The 15270-nt window shown below is 57.6% G+C and overlaps 2 protein-coding genes across 5 annotated transcripts in view; both read left to right on the top strand.

Moving 5' to 3' along the window:
* The window catches only part of SEZ6 (seizure related 6 homolog), a 71002-nt gene extending 65118 nt beyond the window's left edge, over positions 1–5884 (top strand). The window contains exons 15-17 of one of the 2 annotated variants that reach the window (XM_048823500.2): positions 260–377; positions 772–874; positions 1344–5884. In XM_048823500.2, the coding sequence (XP_048679457.2) occupies positions 260–377; positions 772–874; positions 1344–1376 (254 nt within the window). In that variant the 3' untranslated portion in view covers positions 1377–5884. The remainder of the gene's footprint in view (positions 1–259; positions 378–771; positions 875–1343) is intronic. The other variant, XM_048823499.2, reaches the window with a different exon arrangement.
* Positions 5885–10631: 4747 nt separating this feature from the next.
* PHF12 (PHD finger protein 12) overlaps positions 10632–15270 on the top strand; it is a 44638-nt gene continuing 39999 nt past the window's right edge. Inside the window, exons 1-2 of one of the 3 annotated variants that reach the window (XM_048823737.2) lie at positions 10632–10802; positions 10972–11153. In XM_048823737.2, the coding sequence (XP_048679694.1) occupies positions 10737–10802; positions 10972–11153 (248 nt within the window). In that variant the 5' untranslated portion in view covers positions 10632–10736. Of the gene's footprint in view, positions 10803–10971; positions 11154–15270 lie in introns of those variants that run through there. The other 2 variants (XM_048823735.2, XM_048823741.2) reach the window with 2 other exon arrangements.

Here is a 15270-nt window from a genome sequence, read left to right as displayed (position 1 = left end):
TGTGGCTGCCCAGCAGGAGGCGCCGTTTCCCCTGTGAGTGGGGAGGAGGCACTGCAGGCTGGGTCCCATGTCCGCGCAGGGCACCTGTCACAGAAGCACATGGGGGGGTGGAACCCCAGTGCCCTGAGAAGGGGGGTGCAGGATCCCCACCGAGCTGCCCAGGGAGTCTGGTTTCATCCCCGGTAAATTCTCTTCTTCCCCTGCCCGCTGCCCTGGTCTCTGTACCCTTCCCCGCTCCCTTTCCCCGGCTCTCCGGCAGTTGCAAAGGTCTCGCCCTCGGGGAACCCGCAGGAGGGCCCCAACGTCGCCATCGCCATCTTCCTGCCAGTGCTGGTCGTGGCACTGCTCATCGGAGGCATTTACCTCTACGTCTGCAAGTGAGTGCCTGGGGGGGGGCAGGGGATGTCTGCCTCCTGCCTGGCCCCATCTGTCCCAGCCCCGTCTGCCCCTGGTCCCTCTGCGCCCTGTCCGGCCCCGTCTGCCCCCTGTCCGGCCCTGTCTGCCCCTGGCCCCATCTGCCCCCGGCCCCTCTGCCCCCGTCTCTGGCCCCGACTGGCCCTCACCCAACCCTGTCCGCCTCCTGCCCGGCCTCATCTGCCCCGCACCCAATCGCATCTGCCTCCTGCCCGGCCCCATCTGTCCCCCAGCCCTGTCTGCCCCTGCCCCCCAGCCTGGGTCCCATGTTCTCTTGTCTGCCCCCTGCCCAGCCCTGTCTGTCAGTTCCAGCCCTGGGAGCTGGGGTCACTGTCTGCTCGTCTCTTTCACCTGCAGGCTCCAGGGGAAACCCTCCCTGCAGCTGCCCCTGTCTGGTTCTCACCCCTATGATCACATCACTGTGGAATCGGCCTTTGACAACACTGCCTACGAGACAGGAGTAAGTACTGAGCCCCGTTCACTCGGGCCCCTCCAGCCCTCGGGCCACACAGGGTTGTTGGCAGCTTGGCCCCAGGTAAACCCAGGTGCTTGGGGCACTGCCAGGAGCTGGGGGCTGGCTTGGATTAGAGGGCTGAGATCAGCTGTGCAAAGGGGCAGCCCCATGCACCTCCGCTGGGGAGTGCCCTGGGCCCTTGCTGGAACTGCCCCCAGTCCCCCAGTATGGGTGTGGAGCCGGAGAGGGGTCATTTTGTGCAGCAATGTCCAATCCCAGGAGGGGGCTGCAAAGGGAGCCCCAACGGTGGGGCGGAAAGGTGCGGGGAGAGGAGGGTCGCTGCCCCCCAGGAAGGGGGCGGGAGGAAGGGAAGGCGTGAGGGGGATGGGGAGGAAGGAGTGTGGGGACGCTGCCCCCTAGTGGGGTTGGGTGGAGAACGCCCTGGCAGTGCTGGCAAGTGTCCAACCCCCTGCAGTCTGTTTCCTTTCCAGGACACCAGGGAATATGAGGTTTCCATCTAGGCCGAGCTGAGCTGAGCCAGGAGGAAGGGCAGCCCCAGCAGCACTGTCCTCGGCCCCCCCACACCGACTGGCCCCTCTGGACACCCCGCCAGTGTCCTGCGGGAAGGGACTGTAAATATTGTCCCCAGGAGACTCTGCTCAAGCAGGAGCCAGCAGCTCTGCTCCCCTCCCTGGCCTGGCCCCTTCCTGCTGGCGCGGCCCCACCCAGCCCCAGCCGCCAGCCCAGCAGGGTCTGTGCACAGAGAAACTGGGGGGCTCTGGGCTCCACATGGGTGTGATGGGCCCCGGACTCGCGGTCACACCGCATGGAGCTGTGCACAGGACCGGCCAGGCCAGGCCAGACGCAGCCACACAGCCTCCTGCTCCTGCCCACTGTGGCCGGGGATAACGCCGCGGCCTCCCTCCCATCGCCAGCCTGGCCCAGCCCAAGGAGACACTTCCTTCCCATGAGCCTGTTCAGCCCCTCGTGTCCCAGGCGCTGAGCTGTAGCTCGTGGGGTCTGAACCAGGCCCGGCGTACTCCAGGTGTGAGGAGCCCGCTGCTGAGTCGGCTCTAGGGCCTCAGCTTCGCCCTCAGGCTTGTGGAGAAAACTGAAAATCAGAGCGAATGTCAGCACCGCAGCATCACCTCCCTGAGTGTGCAGCCAGCCGGAGCCAGCCGCGGGCAGAGCTGTGTGCTGCCCCATGGTCTCCGCCATGGCCTAGGACTTCCCAGCTGGCAGTATGCACGCCGTGGAATTGGACGTTTTGCAGTCACTGTCTCCTGCTTCTCAGATGGGGAGTGACTGGATTCCAGCACCTGCTCCCCGTACCGCTCCCTGGAGCCAGAGCCAAATCCTGCCTGCAGCCAGGGAGCTGGGGCAGCTAGCCAGCCTGGATAACAGTGCAGCAACCCAGGTCTGCCAAGCCAGGGAGATGAGCTGCTGAAGCCAAATGCAAGTTTGCCCTCCTCTGGCACATACTGGATGGTGCAGCAGAAGGAGGCTCTGAGCCTGGCGCATGGGAGCAAAACACCCATCCCTGGAACTACTCAGAGACACGTTGTACCTCAATGAGTATTTGCAACTCCCCACCCTCCCTCTGTGTGCGTAGCAGGGGTAGCAGAATGCAGGGTATTTCATTAGCTCATGGTCGTAGGCTAGAGGAATGCTGGCATGGCACTGTGCCCCCGGGCACACGGCACCCTGAATATCAAGCACTGTGTCTCGCTGTGTGAGACACCTAAGTCACCCCCCAGGAACACAGCCCGCCCCTGCTGCCAGCCTCTAGGGCCAGGGTAAAACCGACATTAAAATTAGAATTCTGTAAAATCAATCTGGCCCACTTCCCGTGGACTAAAAGCTGGTAGGTAAGGACTCTCCAGATGTCACTGTAGGTGGGGAATCGTCATCAAGCAGGTGTGTCCAGTGGGGCAGTTCTTGGCCCTGCGCTATTTAACATCATCAAGAGACAACATCAAATCATCACCAATGATGTTTGCAGATGACACACAGCTAGGGTGTGGTTACACAATGAAGAGGCCAGGTCACTGCTGCAGAGCAGTGTGGCACGCTTGGTAAACTGTGTGTGAATACGGCTACATGTCAGCGTGGAGGGACAGAGACTGCAGGCCGTGTTACAGGCTGGGGGACTTGTCATGCCAAGCAGTGACTGAAAAAAGCGTTTACCTCTGTGTGTGGCCCTGATGCAACTGCTGCTGGAATCCTGGGTCCAGTTCTGGGGCCCGCAATTCAAGAAGGATGGTGATAGATTGGGAGGGGCTCAGAGAAGAGCCCCAAGAATGTGGAAAGGATTAGAAAACCTGCTTCATAGAGAGAGACTCATAGAGCTCAGACTATTTAGCTTGGCAAAGCGAAGGTTCTGGGTGACTTGCTCCCCGTCTATAGGTATCTATGAGAAGAACAAACATTAGATAGTGCGCTGGCTCTTCTGTGTAGCGGAGGGGTGTCTAACCCGGGCCAGTGGCTGGAAGCTGACGCTAGGAAGTTCAGACTGGCACAAGTAAGGTGTAAATCGTTAGCAGTGAGAGGAATTACTCATTGGAACAACTGACCCAGAGCTGGGGCGGATTCTCCGTCACTGACCGTTTTTAAATTAGGACAGGCTGTTTTTCTAACAGCTCTGCCCAAGGGATTACTGGGGCGGGTCTCAGGCCTGTGCTATACGGAGCTCAGAGTGGGTGGTCACAAGGGACCCTTGTGGCCTTGGGATGTAGGAGAAAGCTCATAGGGCAGGGCCCAGACGCCCCTGCACTCCCTTTGCATGAGCAGCAGCAGGCCTGCATCTTAGCTGAAGTGTGCAACAAGCTGCCATTGCAACGGGGTTCGTGGAGGAACTGTACGTGGCTTAGAGTGGGGACATCCCCAGCCCAGGGAGCAAGCCCCCTGCCTGCCCCCCCCGGTTTAAAGGGGAGGCCTGAGCCAAGCAGGCAGTGGCTGCAGCCCAGATTCCCGTGGCCCTGGCTAGGGCCCAGCCTGGACAGAGATGGGGCCCAGCACCGTGCAGCATGTGCAGGTGCCAGCCATCCTCTGGGCACAGCGGCTGCAGTGCTCCTGCCATGCAGGTCACAGACGAAGTGGCGGTAACGTGGGCCTGGGCCAAGGACCCAGCAGCTGGGGCAGGGACAGCTTGAACGTGCTCTGGCCTAGCTGTCCTGGGGTCTGGGGAGGGCATAAAGCCTCAGCGAATGCTGACCAGCAAGGGGGTGGCCAAGGTGGGTTTGAGTGGGCAAGCACAGGGCGGGTCTCTCGGACTGGCACAGAGAGAGACGGGGGGCTTTGCACTCTATGGGAACCGCAGGACTACAAGGCTCAGGGCCTGCAGAGGGGGCAGCAGCGACCCCAGGCTGCGGCTCAGCCCCACAGCCGGGTTTCATTGGGGGGAGCCCCCAGCTGCCCAGCAGGTGGGGGGCACTGGAGAAGCGTCTCCCCCACAGGCGGCCCAGGCTAAGCCCAAGCCTCTCCCAGGTTGTGAGTGGCGGGCAGGGTGTAAACCCTTCCGCCCAGCCCCAGAAGGGCGTGTGATTCCAGGGGCTCAGCAGCGGGCTGGGAACTGACAGCCCCATCCTGAGGTGGCACCTCCATGCGGCTGGGCTCTACCGTTGGCGTTGGTCTGCCAGCCCCCAGCAGGTCACACTGCTTCCCCTGCTCACACCAGCGCCTGCCCCCACCTAGAGTGGCTGGGGACGGTCACAGATGAGGGCAGGTCACTCAGCACGTGTGTGGCTGCTGTGAGCATGCTGCAGTAGCCAGGCCTGTGGCCCTGCGGGCTGCATGGGCAGCCATCCTGCATGGGCAGCCATCCTGCCTGGGCGTGAATCCTGCTCCGCGGGCTTCGGGGCACCTTGGGTGCCCACGTGAGGCAGCCTGAGGGACCCCCCCCCCAAGACTGCCACTAAGACCCCAGGACAGTGACCTCCAGCCCCACACGTTGTGGGGTCACTCCCTCCCCTGCCTGGCTCGGGAAGCAGTGAGGGCAGGCATTGAATAGTGAGCTCCCCAGAGCCAGCTCACACCCCTGCCAGCTAGCCAGACTCTGGCTGTGTGCACAACGAGACTTGGGCTCCGCCAGCCACTGCCAGCCTTTCTCCAGCCAAATGGCCAGCAGGAGGCAGATGGGGGGTGGACACCGGCTCGGTCCCATGTGGCCCAAGGAGACCCCTGGGGAGGTCTGTGCATGGGCTGCGGCAGGCGCTGATGCGGCAGTGTGGTCTCTGGATCCAGGCCCAGACCCTGCAGGAGGCTGGGGCAGGGAGACATTTTCTCCCACCCAGGTGCACCTGCCCAGGGTCCAGCTCCCATTACTGCCAGGCCCCTGTGCCCAAGATGCCATTCTCCCTGAGGTGGTGGCCACAAGCTTCAACCAGCTCCAGCCAGAAGCCAGAAGCCTCCTGGCCCCCCGGGTATCTAGCCCAGCCCACCCCGCTCTGCCTCACGGGCCCTTCTGAGTCGCTGTCCCACTGCTGCAAAGATCCTCGCGTGGCGCCAGGACAGGAGGGAGTGTTTGGCTGCAGCAGCTGCTTCCCAGAGAGCCCTGATGGGGCTTTGAGAGAGACGCCAGCCCAAGCGGCTCCCATCCCCCGTTTGCCAGGGCCCCTTGCCCGCCAGCCCAGCCGCGGGGCGTGCCATGCTGTTCTCTGTGAGAAGGGAGTGAGAAGCAGCAGGCTAGGCTGGGGAGACGGACAGGACAGGGCGTCCCACCAGCAAGGGGCACCGGTGCTGGAGGGATGGGGAGCCCTGCACGGTCTCCATGAGGGGCAAGAGTGCTTGTGCGGGGCAGTGAGGTCTCGCCCCTTGCTAGGGAAAGGGGGGCTTCGTGCTGCTGCCCCCCGACCCAGCCAGAGCCCCTGGGCCTGGCAAGCCCCAGCCTGGGCAGGAAGCTTTTCACGTGTAAAATGTCATGTAGAGTCCCAGCTTTCTGCCGCCCGGTCCATCTTGGGGAGAAGAGCCAGGCTTTTCTTTCAGTTGTTTCCTTAATAAACTGGTGTTTTAGAAGAACCTGCTCTGTGTGGTGGTGCCATGTTCCTGGGGCCTGCAATCCCTGAGCACAGGGAACCTCCTCGCACCTTCCTCCCCTGGAACGAGAGCGGCAGGCGGCCTGAATTCTCTGCCTGAGCTGGGGCGTCCTCTCCTCACCCGTCAGCGTACCCCCATCCCAAAGAACCACCTGTGTGCAGTGAGGGCAACCCCACTGAAAGCCCCCGGGGCAATGTCTAAACCTTACTTCCTGCTGCAGACGTACTCAGGGTCCCACCACACCAACCACCCCCTGGCTGGGGAAGTTGGGCACTGTCCTGGATGGAGCGGGACGCTGCGAGCCGAGCTCCGGGGGGAGGCAATGGGAGGACACAGGAGAAGGGCAGCCCCATGGGACCTTCCCGGACCCCCTTGTGTCCCTGTAGAACATGCACTGGACTCAGCTGGGAGTGCAGCCGCCTGCTTCCACCATGGTCAGGGCTGCCAGGAGCGTGTCAGGCCCGTGCTCCAGCTCTTCACTGGTGCCCAGTCAGCTGCCGATGCCAGGGAAGGCTGCCCCAGCTCCGTCCACCCGGAGCTGTATTTCAGGCTATGAACCACGTGCCAGCAGTACACCTCTGGGAGCATGCAGATCCCAAAGGCCGGGGGAAGCGCGTGAGTGCTGGGGACCTGGGTACGGACAGTCTTCCAGAGGGGATCAGGCGAATCCAAGCCTGTCTGCAGGAAACGCTGCAGAACATTCCTTGTCGAAAAGCCCTTTCCACCGACTTAAAAAAGCCCCTGGCAGCCCCCCCTCATCTGCCAAATTAAATAAACCACCCCCAAACACCCTCCCCCAAGCAGAGGGTTTTCTCCAAAAAGGCCAGCATGCCAGAGACTCCATGGAGTCCAGGGGGTCAGTTCTATGGACCGGGGCTTGTACCACGGGCTGGGCTGCAGGAGAAAGGCCAAAGACAGCTAGCTACGGCCAGGCCCCTGAATCGGGCAGGGCCTGCTCAGCACCTGGACGAGCCCAGCTGGGATGGCCAGAGGGGTGCTTACCGGGTTCCCACTGCTTCAGGACCAAGTGGCTGCCCTGCAGCCCAAGGCAGTGGAAGCTGAGCCGAACCTGCCAGGAGAAGCCAAGCTGATGTGTGGGATGGGGGGGGTCTGTTTGATCCTGCACCCTCCTCTTGGCCATTTGCCCCGCTACACCACTGCCCCCATCCAGCTGCCAGGTAGGTAACACTGCTCCACCCCCATGTCACACCAGCCTGTGACTTGCCCCACCTTCGCCCTCCATCACCCTGGACTTGGCCCAGAGCCTCCCACAGGACTGGCCCAAGATTTCTCCAGGGTCCACCTGGCTCCTGAGCTGTTTGAGCAGCTGCTGGCTGAGCGCCTGCCCTGCCTGGCCTTGGCAAGGGTGCCACTCCCACGGCGCCCATCAGCGTCAGAGAGAGCTGAGCAGCTCATGGGCGTTGACTCCCCGTTGGCAAGCACACGGGCCTCCACGCACAGGTCGCTGAATTGCCTCGCTGCTGCCTGCCAGTGAGTTACTGGGGATCCTCAAGAGCAGAGACCCCCGGGTCGTCCTCTCGGTCCCCAGAGCTTTGCCTGAGGTGGGTGTATGGTGCGGGGGCTGCTTCATTTGATTTCTTGTGCCTGGAGAACGGAAACCGCACGCTGAGGAAGAAAAGCAGGTGCAAGCACTCCTCGATCCTCCCTGGCGCCATCACAGAAGCCAGCGGCCAGGCTGTTTGAGTTCAAACAAAAACGGGGGGGGGGGGGGGTGGAGCCTTCTCACCAATTCATCCCTTTCAGGGAGATAGCGACTGGCCCAGTGCTAACCACTGAGAGCTTCCTGATAACCGTGGGGAAGGGCAGCCCTTGCCCACCTCTCGCCTCGAGCCTAGCTGTAGCAGCCAGGTGCTCGGAGCGGGATGCGGCCTGTATTCCTGTAGTCCAGGCCCGCACTGTGCAGTGCAGCACCCAGGGAGGTCACACTCCACAGCAGGCCCAGACACAAGCACGTACCAGGAAACCTGCTGCACACAAGCACAGCTGGGCTGTGGGCCACCCACAGCCACACTTCCTGCTCAGACTGCTCCACTCCATAGGTTGCATTTCTTTGGGCATAGGCAGAAAGGCGATGAACCCACCACAGGAGAAGCCCCCACAGTGACCGCCCCGGGGTGACAGCCCTGTATGCAGCAGCAGGAAGGAGGAGGCCAGTGGAAAGGAGCAAGATTCTGCTTATACCTACGGATCCTGGTGCTTGGCATGCTGGGAAGTTAAATGGGCTTGTGAGACAATATTGCACTGTACAGTCTCCCTGCTGGAGTGTGATGGTGGCTCGGTAATGCTGACGCCCCGGCACTCAGTCGAAGTGACAGCCCAAGGGAATTCGGAGGCCACAAAGCACAGCATTCCAAGGGCTTTTTTGGCCCATAAGCATTTTAATCTGGGGAACCTTCAGAGCAATGATATCCGTAGCGCTTAGCACAGAAATCACAAGCATGTTGTGCAAATGCTGCGAGCAGCACCTGGCTCCAAAAAGGCAGCAATTCCCCAACATGTGGTGTGGGGCGCAGCTACAACTGTGTGGCATTTAACTCATCACGGCTGCAAGCAACACAACCTGAAGCTACTGCTGCTGCTACTGTTAGTCAGTGGAAGCCACTTCCTCCTGCAGGCACGCACGGACAGGAAGCCATGCAGGGCTCAGAGCCCAGGCCTGCCGCTGAAACTCAACAGAGCTGACAGTGGAAGAAAGTACGACAGCAAGGCCAGGGGGCCATTCCCCAGCAGCTCCCCTGGACATGACATTCCATGCCAGGCACGCTGAGATCACTGCATGTGGTTGCGGGTAGGCGAACAATGAAACCAGGACACAGCCAAGGGAGAGGGATTACACACACACACCAGGCCACGCAGCTCATTCATGCTTTATCCACACGCTGTCTGTTGGTGGGCGGGAGGAAGCATGAACCCACATTAAAAAGGAATATGGCAAAGGGCCGGGCTGTAGCCCAGCTGGCTGTGGCTGGCTCAGCCCAGAGCTATGTATCGGTGCCATGGCTGATGTCACTGCCCGGAATTGGGCCTGCCAGAAATGGCATTATTCTCCTGCACACACCATGTGGTGTGAGGCGCGCCCCCCAGAAGAAGCACATTCCTGGCTAACCCTTCTGGTACTGGCTGCTGCTGCTGGCATCAGCCCCCGGGAAGGGTGAGTAGCCTCCTAAGAGCTGTGCTTTGCAGAGGGGCCAAATGGGGCCAAAGACTGGGCTTTTCATAGCTAGTGCAGCCATTCAAATCCAGCCCAGGTCAAGAGTGACTAGACATTGTGCCAGGTGGGCTGGGGGGTCTCAGTACCATTCTGTCTCCCCACCCAACCCACAATTAGCACTCTTGATGGCAGGCTCCAAGAGGCCAAGGACTGACTGGGCATGGCAACTCACCTGCCCTCCCCACTACAGACGGGCTCTCAAGCACAGGGCAAGGTTGCTCACGATACACGCTTGCTGCCCACACTGGAGCGGTTCTGGGATAAAAAGGCGGTTTCAGACTCTCTCCCCCTTCCCTGGCATGTTTCTATTCCACCTTGAACCCCCTCCCCTTGGACACCAGCCCATCTGCACTAGTCAGTGTTGGGGTACCCCAGGCCAGTGCCTGATGGACACAGGGGACAGTGAATACAGACAGGAGCGGTCCCTACTTGCACCAAGCTCCCCAGTGCTGCCAGGCTGGCAAAGCCAAGGGCACCCCAGCCCCAGGGCACTGCTGCCATTTGTGCCAGCTGCCCGGGCTGCGGTTTTCAGACACGGGCTCCGTAGGGTGAAGGATGGGACTGGGCACCCCCCAGAAAAGAGAGGCCGGGTGCGAGGTGGGCACGTGCCAGGGCGATGAGACAGCAGGGAGGCAGGAACACAGCTTTATGCTTCGTCTGTGGCTCCACCCTGAGAGCTGGCTGGGCCCCTCTTTGTACAGCGCCGAGCACAGCGCTCCGCCCCCTGCCGCCCTGCGGAGCGCGCCGCCTACCGGCACGCCAGACCCATTACAGCTGGGCCGAGCTTGCCTACAAATGGAGAATTTAAGCATGCGCGTGGAATGCATGGGCAGACTGAACTGCGCTTGCGCGGGGATAGAGCGGGACGAGGAGGGGTTCCCCGCCGGGCCGGTCAGACTGAGTCTGCGCCGGAACTGGGCTGGAGGGCGTCCGGTGTGAGCCTGCGCGGGAATGGCGCCTCACTGCGTCGCGCCTGGGCGGACGGGGGCGCCTATGCCACCTGGGATGCGCCTGCGTGGTCGTGTCCGAGCCAAGCTTGGCTGCGCCTGCGCGTGGGGTGGCGAGGTTCCGGAGCCCGACCCGGGCGGGCTGCGCCTGCGCGCCGGTGTCCGGGCCCGGGCGGGCTGCGCCTGCGCGGCGGGGGTGTCCGGGCCCGGGCGGGCTGCGCCTGCGCGGGGTGCGCGGTGGCGGGGCCCTAAGCAGCCAGCGGCGCCTCCTGTGTGTCTGAGGCGGAGGGAGCGGAGCCCAGCCGAGCCCGGAGCCCCTGCGCAGGTCCCGCCCGCCCCCCGCCCCTCCCTTCCCCGGCATGGCACTGGGCGCGGGGCCCCCCGCGGCCTCCCCCGGGCCCGGCAGGAGGAGGAGGACGGGGAAGCAGCAGCGGCCCGTGGGATAGGCCGAGCGCCGCCTCCGCCGCCGCCTCCCCCGGGGCGAGGGGCCCCCGCCCGCCCGCCCGCCCGCGCCGAGCCGCCCCCCGCCGGGACCGGCCTGAGGCCCCGCCCGCCCGCCTGCCCCCGGAGAGCGCGCGAGGAGCCGCCGCTGCCGCCCCCGCGGAGGGGCCGGGGCCCGTGGGGCCGGGCCCCCCGCCGCGCCCGGGCTGGATGAATGTGGGGCAAGATGGAGACCAAGACGATCGTGTACGACCTGGACACCTCCGGGGGGCTGATGGAGGTGAGCCGCCCCCCCCAACCCGCGGGGCCGGGAGCCCCCGCGGCCCCTGCGCGGAGGGGCCGGGCCGGCCCGCCGTGCCCGGCAGCAGCCGCGGGGGCTCGGGCGGGGTGGGGGGCCGCGTCCCCGGGCTGGGCCCAGCCCCTCACCGCCCCTCTGTTTGTGTGTGCAGCAAATCCAAGCCCTGCTGGCGCCCCCGAAGAGCGAGGACGGGGAGAAGAGGAGCCGCAGGCCCGAGAAGGAGGCCCGGCGCAGCGGCCGGGCCACGAACCACGATAGCTGCGATAGCTGCAAGGAAGGCGGGGATCTGCTGTGCTGCGATCACTGCCCGGCCGCTTTCCACCTCCAGTGCTGGTAAGGCCCGGCCGGCTCGCCGGAGCCCTGCCCGCTAGCTTGGCGCAGCGTCTGCGGGAACAAAACCCGGCGAGGGCTGGGCCCGCGGCCGCCAGCTAACCCGGAGCCGCCGAGGCGAAAAGGCCCCGAGCGCCCTTTCCACGGGGCTCGGCGGCTCGCTCGGGTGCCCGGGGGCGGGGGGAGGCTCCTCTTCTTTTTGGGTGAAGTGCTGAGGCGCCGAGGAGAGGCGAGAGGAGAAGCCGAGCTGTCGGTCTGCGGTTTGCATTGCCGTTATTGCATGCCCCCGGGGCTTCAGCCGGGAAGTTTCTCCTCTTCCCGCTCCATCTTCAGGGCTGCCTTGCCTGGGGATCCCTTCGGGGCTGCGGCGGGTGGGAAGTCGCCTCTGCTTCTCTTGGGCTGGCCTGGCATCGCTGAGCGCCTCGGTGCTGCTGCAGCTGCTGGGAATAATGGAGGTTGCTGTCTCTGTCTCTCTCCCTGCTTCACTGTTTACAATATGGCGACCTTCCTTTAAATTATATTTTTATTCTCAGCGCCATTTTGGCTGCATATAGCACTTCCAAACCCTTGCACCGTTACTGTAGTATTTTGAATACAGAAGTATCTTCCCAGCGTTGATCCAGAACTCTGAACTTGAAAATTGACACCCCCCTCCCCCACCCTTATTCCTTTTTCCTTCCTCCCGTCGGTTAGACCTGCCTGTTCCATCTTGTAGGAGTGACCAATACGAATTCAGGGACAGCTTGCCAGTAGTTTTGTGCAGTAGTTTTGTGCTCTTGTTGCTAATCCTCGGTGGTTGTTTGGAAATGTGTCCTTTAGAGCATAGTGGCTGCTGTTCGTGGGGGACACTGGACCTTTGGTGCGTTACCGAGAAGCCTCGCAAGCTAGTAACAAAAAGCAAACCAGCAGTGTCAGGAGATGTCTGAACTTCAGTTTCTGCCCTGAGAAGTCATTTTTTGCTTCTGTGTAAGGAGCCTAGGTGCATCGAAAGCGAATTTGCATATATCTGTTCAGCAGTTGACTCAGGCTCATGTGAAATTCAGACAGCCAAAGTGAATAATGGGATGGGGGAGGGAGCAGGGCAAGTCAGAGCAATGAAGTTCTGGTGAATCCGTATTCTTCCTTGGAGAGAGATTTTTAACCACATTCCGTATTGTCTTTCATGCCTCGGATCTTTGTTTGCTACTCGGCTACAGTTGTCTCCTTGTGACTTTAGCTGAATGGTTGTACTTTTTTATATGGTAATTGCAGGTCTTAGAGCGCTTATTACAGTGATTACTGATACGGGAGAAATTAACCGTCTGGTCAGAATTCTGTAGGGAGTGTCCTGTTACCATTCTATAGACCTGTTTACCCAAGACAGGAAGCTCCATTTTTATAATCCATGATACCATCATTTCTACCTGGAAGAAGTTCCCTGGGTAGTTTTATTATATAGAGCACTTAAAATCTGCTGGACAACATTGGTTTTGGTTTTTTGTTTTAATCTGTTTAGTAATTAAACAAGGTAGGTGAGGTAATCTTTTATTGGGCCAACTTCACTTGGTGAAAGAGACAAACTTGGGAGCTTACACAGCTCTCCTTCAGATAGCTGTTGTTTTAGAATGGGATTGTTTTATAATGTAGGGCTCAGTAGTTCAACACAAACAAGTTAATGTTTTACGATAGGATGTTGTTGATATAAACTGAACCTGGTAAAATCGAATGAAGTGCCTAAAATGTTGAGTCTCATTTGTTGAAGCAGGATAGTTGCTAGAAGCCTTGAGAATATTTGGGAGAGAAAATGGTCCACACACAGTTTCTCACTTACTTAAAAGCTGGTGTCTCTATCATAAGTCAATATCCACTTTATAGTCATGGAGATATTAGCTATGCATATACTTCATGGTTTAATTTGGCAACAGTTTGGGGTTTTTTAATCTGCATGGAGAAACCATGGTAATTTTATTCAACTTAGAGACTTTTGTGAAGTGACCTTTTTCCTAAAATTGACAGAACTAAATTACCCCCAACTGATTAGCTACTATTTTCATGATACGAATACAGGGCCCTATCCCTTAAGCCTTTTCTCACTTAAGTTGTCCCGGTGACCTCAATGAGACTGTTCTCCAGGGTAAGGGGTTTGTAAGGTCAACCCCACAGTTTATGCAGCCACAGTATTCAAATAATTCTTGGCTTAAATTTGCTTTAACTGGCTTTTTCTTCAGCAGAAGTAAAGGATGGGCTGCTTTCCTGTTCTCATTTCTAAAGGCTTGCATACCACTTGGTAAATGCATGCAAATGAGACAAGTTGCCTCAAAAGAACACTTGGGTGTTGTCTTTACCTCATACATCTTGCTTAAAGTAAACTGCCATTCCATTGGGCATGAGTGCAGTACATGCATTTCTATGTTGTTCTGCAATGTTTCAGTAATGCTTCCTTTGGTATATTTAAGTTTACATTCACTGTTTAAATTTACTTAATCTATAGCCAACTTGTGAATTCTGCTGTTTGAGGCATCTTCCAGGCATTTCCCTCAATACTGTTTTCACTGTTCTAAAACTTTCTTTTGTGACAGTGAGGAAAACAATATTTGACAATACCTAGTTTTTATTTAGAGCTCTTCAACAGTACACCCTGAAGCACTTCACCAAGGAGGTCAGTACCATCTGTAAAGGATAGGGAGGGGAAGTGGCATAGCTGAGAATTGAATCTGTCTCCCGAATTCCAGTCCAGTGCACTATCTGCTAGGTCACACTGCTTCCCACTTATACAATACTTGTAACTTGCTTGCTACATTATTGTACCTTGATTAGGTAAATATGTGTATATCTCCAAAGCAACAATCTGCATGGTTTTAACTTAAAAAGGAAACAACCACACGGCATAATTTTTGTTTATCTGCTTCCATAGTCCATGTTAGTCTGGCGGGTGAATTCTTACCCATCTTTATTGAAATTCATTCTGTAATCTGTTGTGTGCACTTCAAAGATACGTTCCAGTAAGCAAGTCTTGAAATATAATCCAGGCAGGTATTGTGGTTCCATTTTTGGTTTGGTTTACAGTGTCTGGGTGTTCACGGAAGTACTCCAGGAGAGAAGTCCTTTTTTTTGTTCTTAAGCATATCTTGACTTCTACAGTATTTCCACACATTTGGAAGCCAGCTGAAAAAAGATGATCGCTTTGAATATTTCCAGGTCGAATTACAGTATATTTACCTGCCAAAAAAGAGCAGTTTTACCCAGTTCTTTATAGTTACAAGTGGGTTGTCAGCCCCAGAATGACTTCATGTGCATGGAACAGATTTCTGATTTATCTATTATGAATTTGACTATTTTTGTAATCTTGTCCAAGAAAGATTATAGTTTGTGGAAAAACCAGATAAAATCTGTATTTTCTTTACTTACATCAGAGTTCATCAGCATTGTTGCAAATAATTTGGATGGGGTAATAGTTATGGAAAATTTTGTAGTGCCCTTTTCGCTAGATTACCTATGACACTGCGTCTGCTGTATTCAGATATGTTGACTGTTCTTCAGATTTAAATTTTACATAGAATGCTTTTTCCACTTACCAGCTTTTTCCAAGGAAGTTTTATTGGCTTTTAGCTTTTAAAACTCTGGTTTTGGTTAGGAAGCTTGCATATTAATTTGTCACACACTAATGTGATTACTATGAATGTAAGTTATTGAACAGTTCTAGAAATAATGCAGGAGAGTCTTTTCTTGAATTTTATCTCACAGTTCGATTCCAAGGGGGCTTTTGAGCTGGGATAAACTATTATAAAATGATCCAAAAGCAGTTTTCTTGTTTAGTAACTTTCTGTACTTTTCTCTTACCCCCTTGTTTTAGATGTGTGTAGCTATTACAGTTTTTTCTGTCTCCTTTTTCCTGCCTGATCCGTCAGTAAACTCATGATCCTGTGCTTGAGATCAGTCCACAGAAATGATTGTGATGTCAAAAATTCCATATGGCTTTTCTGAAGGATTAAGCAGAAAGTGATTGAGAGGAAAAGCGCAGTTTTAAAATAGATAACTAGTAAAAATGGCAATAGAGGTTACAAAACAAAGCAGGTGAACTGACTTTTTAAAGCAGTGCTATTAATTTTTCCTAGTGTGAAAGGTGCTCTCAAATTACTGA

Source organism: Caretta caretta, chromosome 17 (assembly GCF_965140235.1).
Source record: "Caretta caretta isolate rCarCar2 chromosome 17, rCarCar1.hap1, whole genome shotgun sequence".
Lineage (NCBI taxonomy): Eukaryota > Metazoa > Chordata > Testudines > Cheloniidae > Caretta > Caretta caretta.
This window is presented reverse-complemented; position numbering and strand designations above follow the sequence as displayed.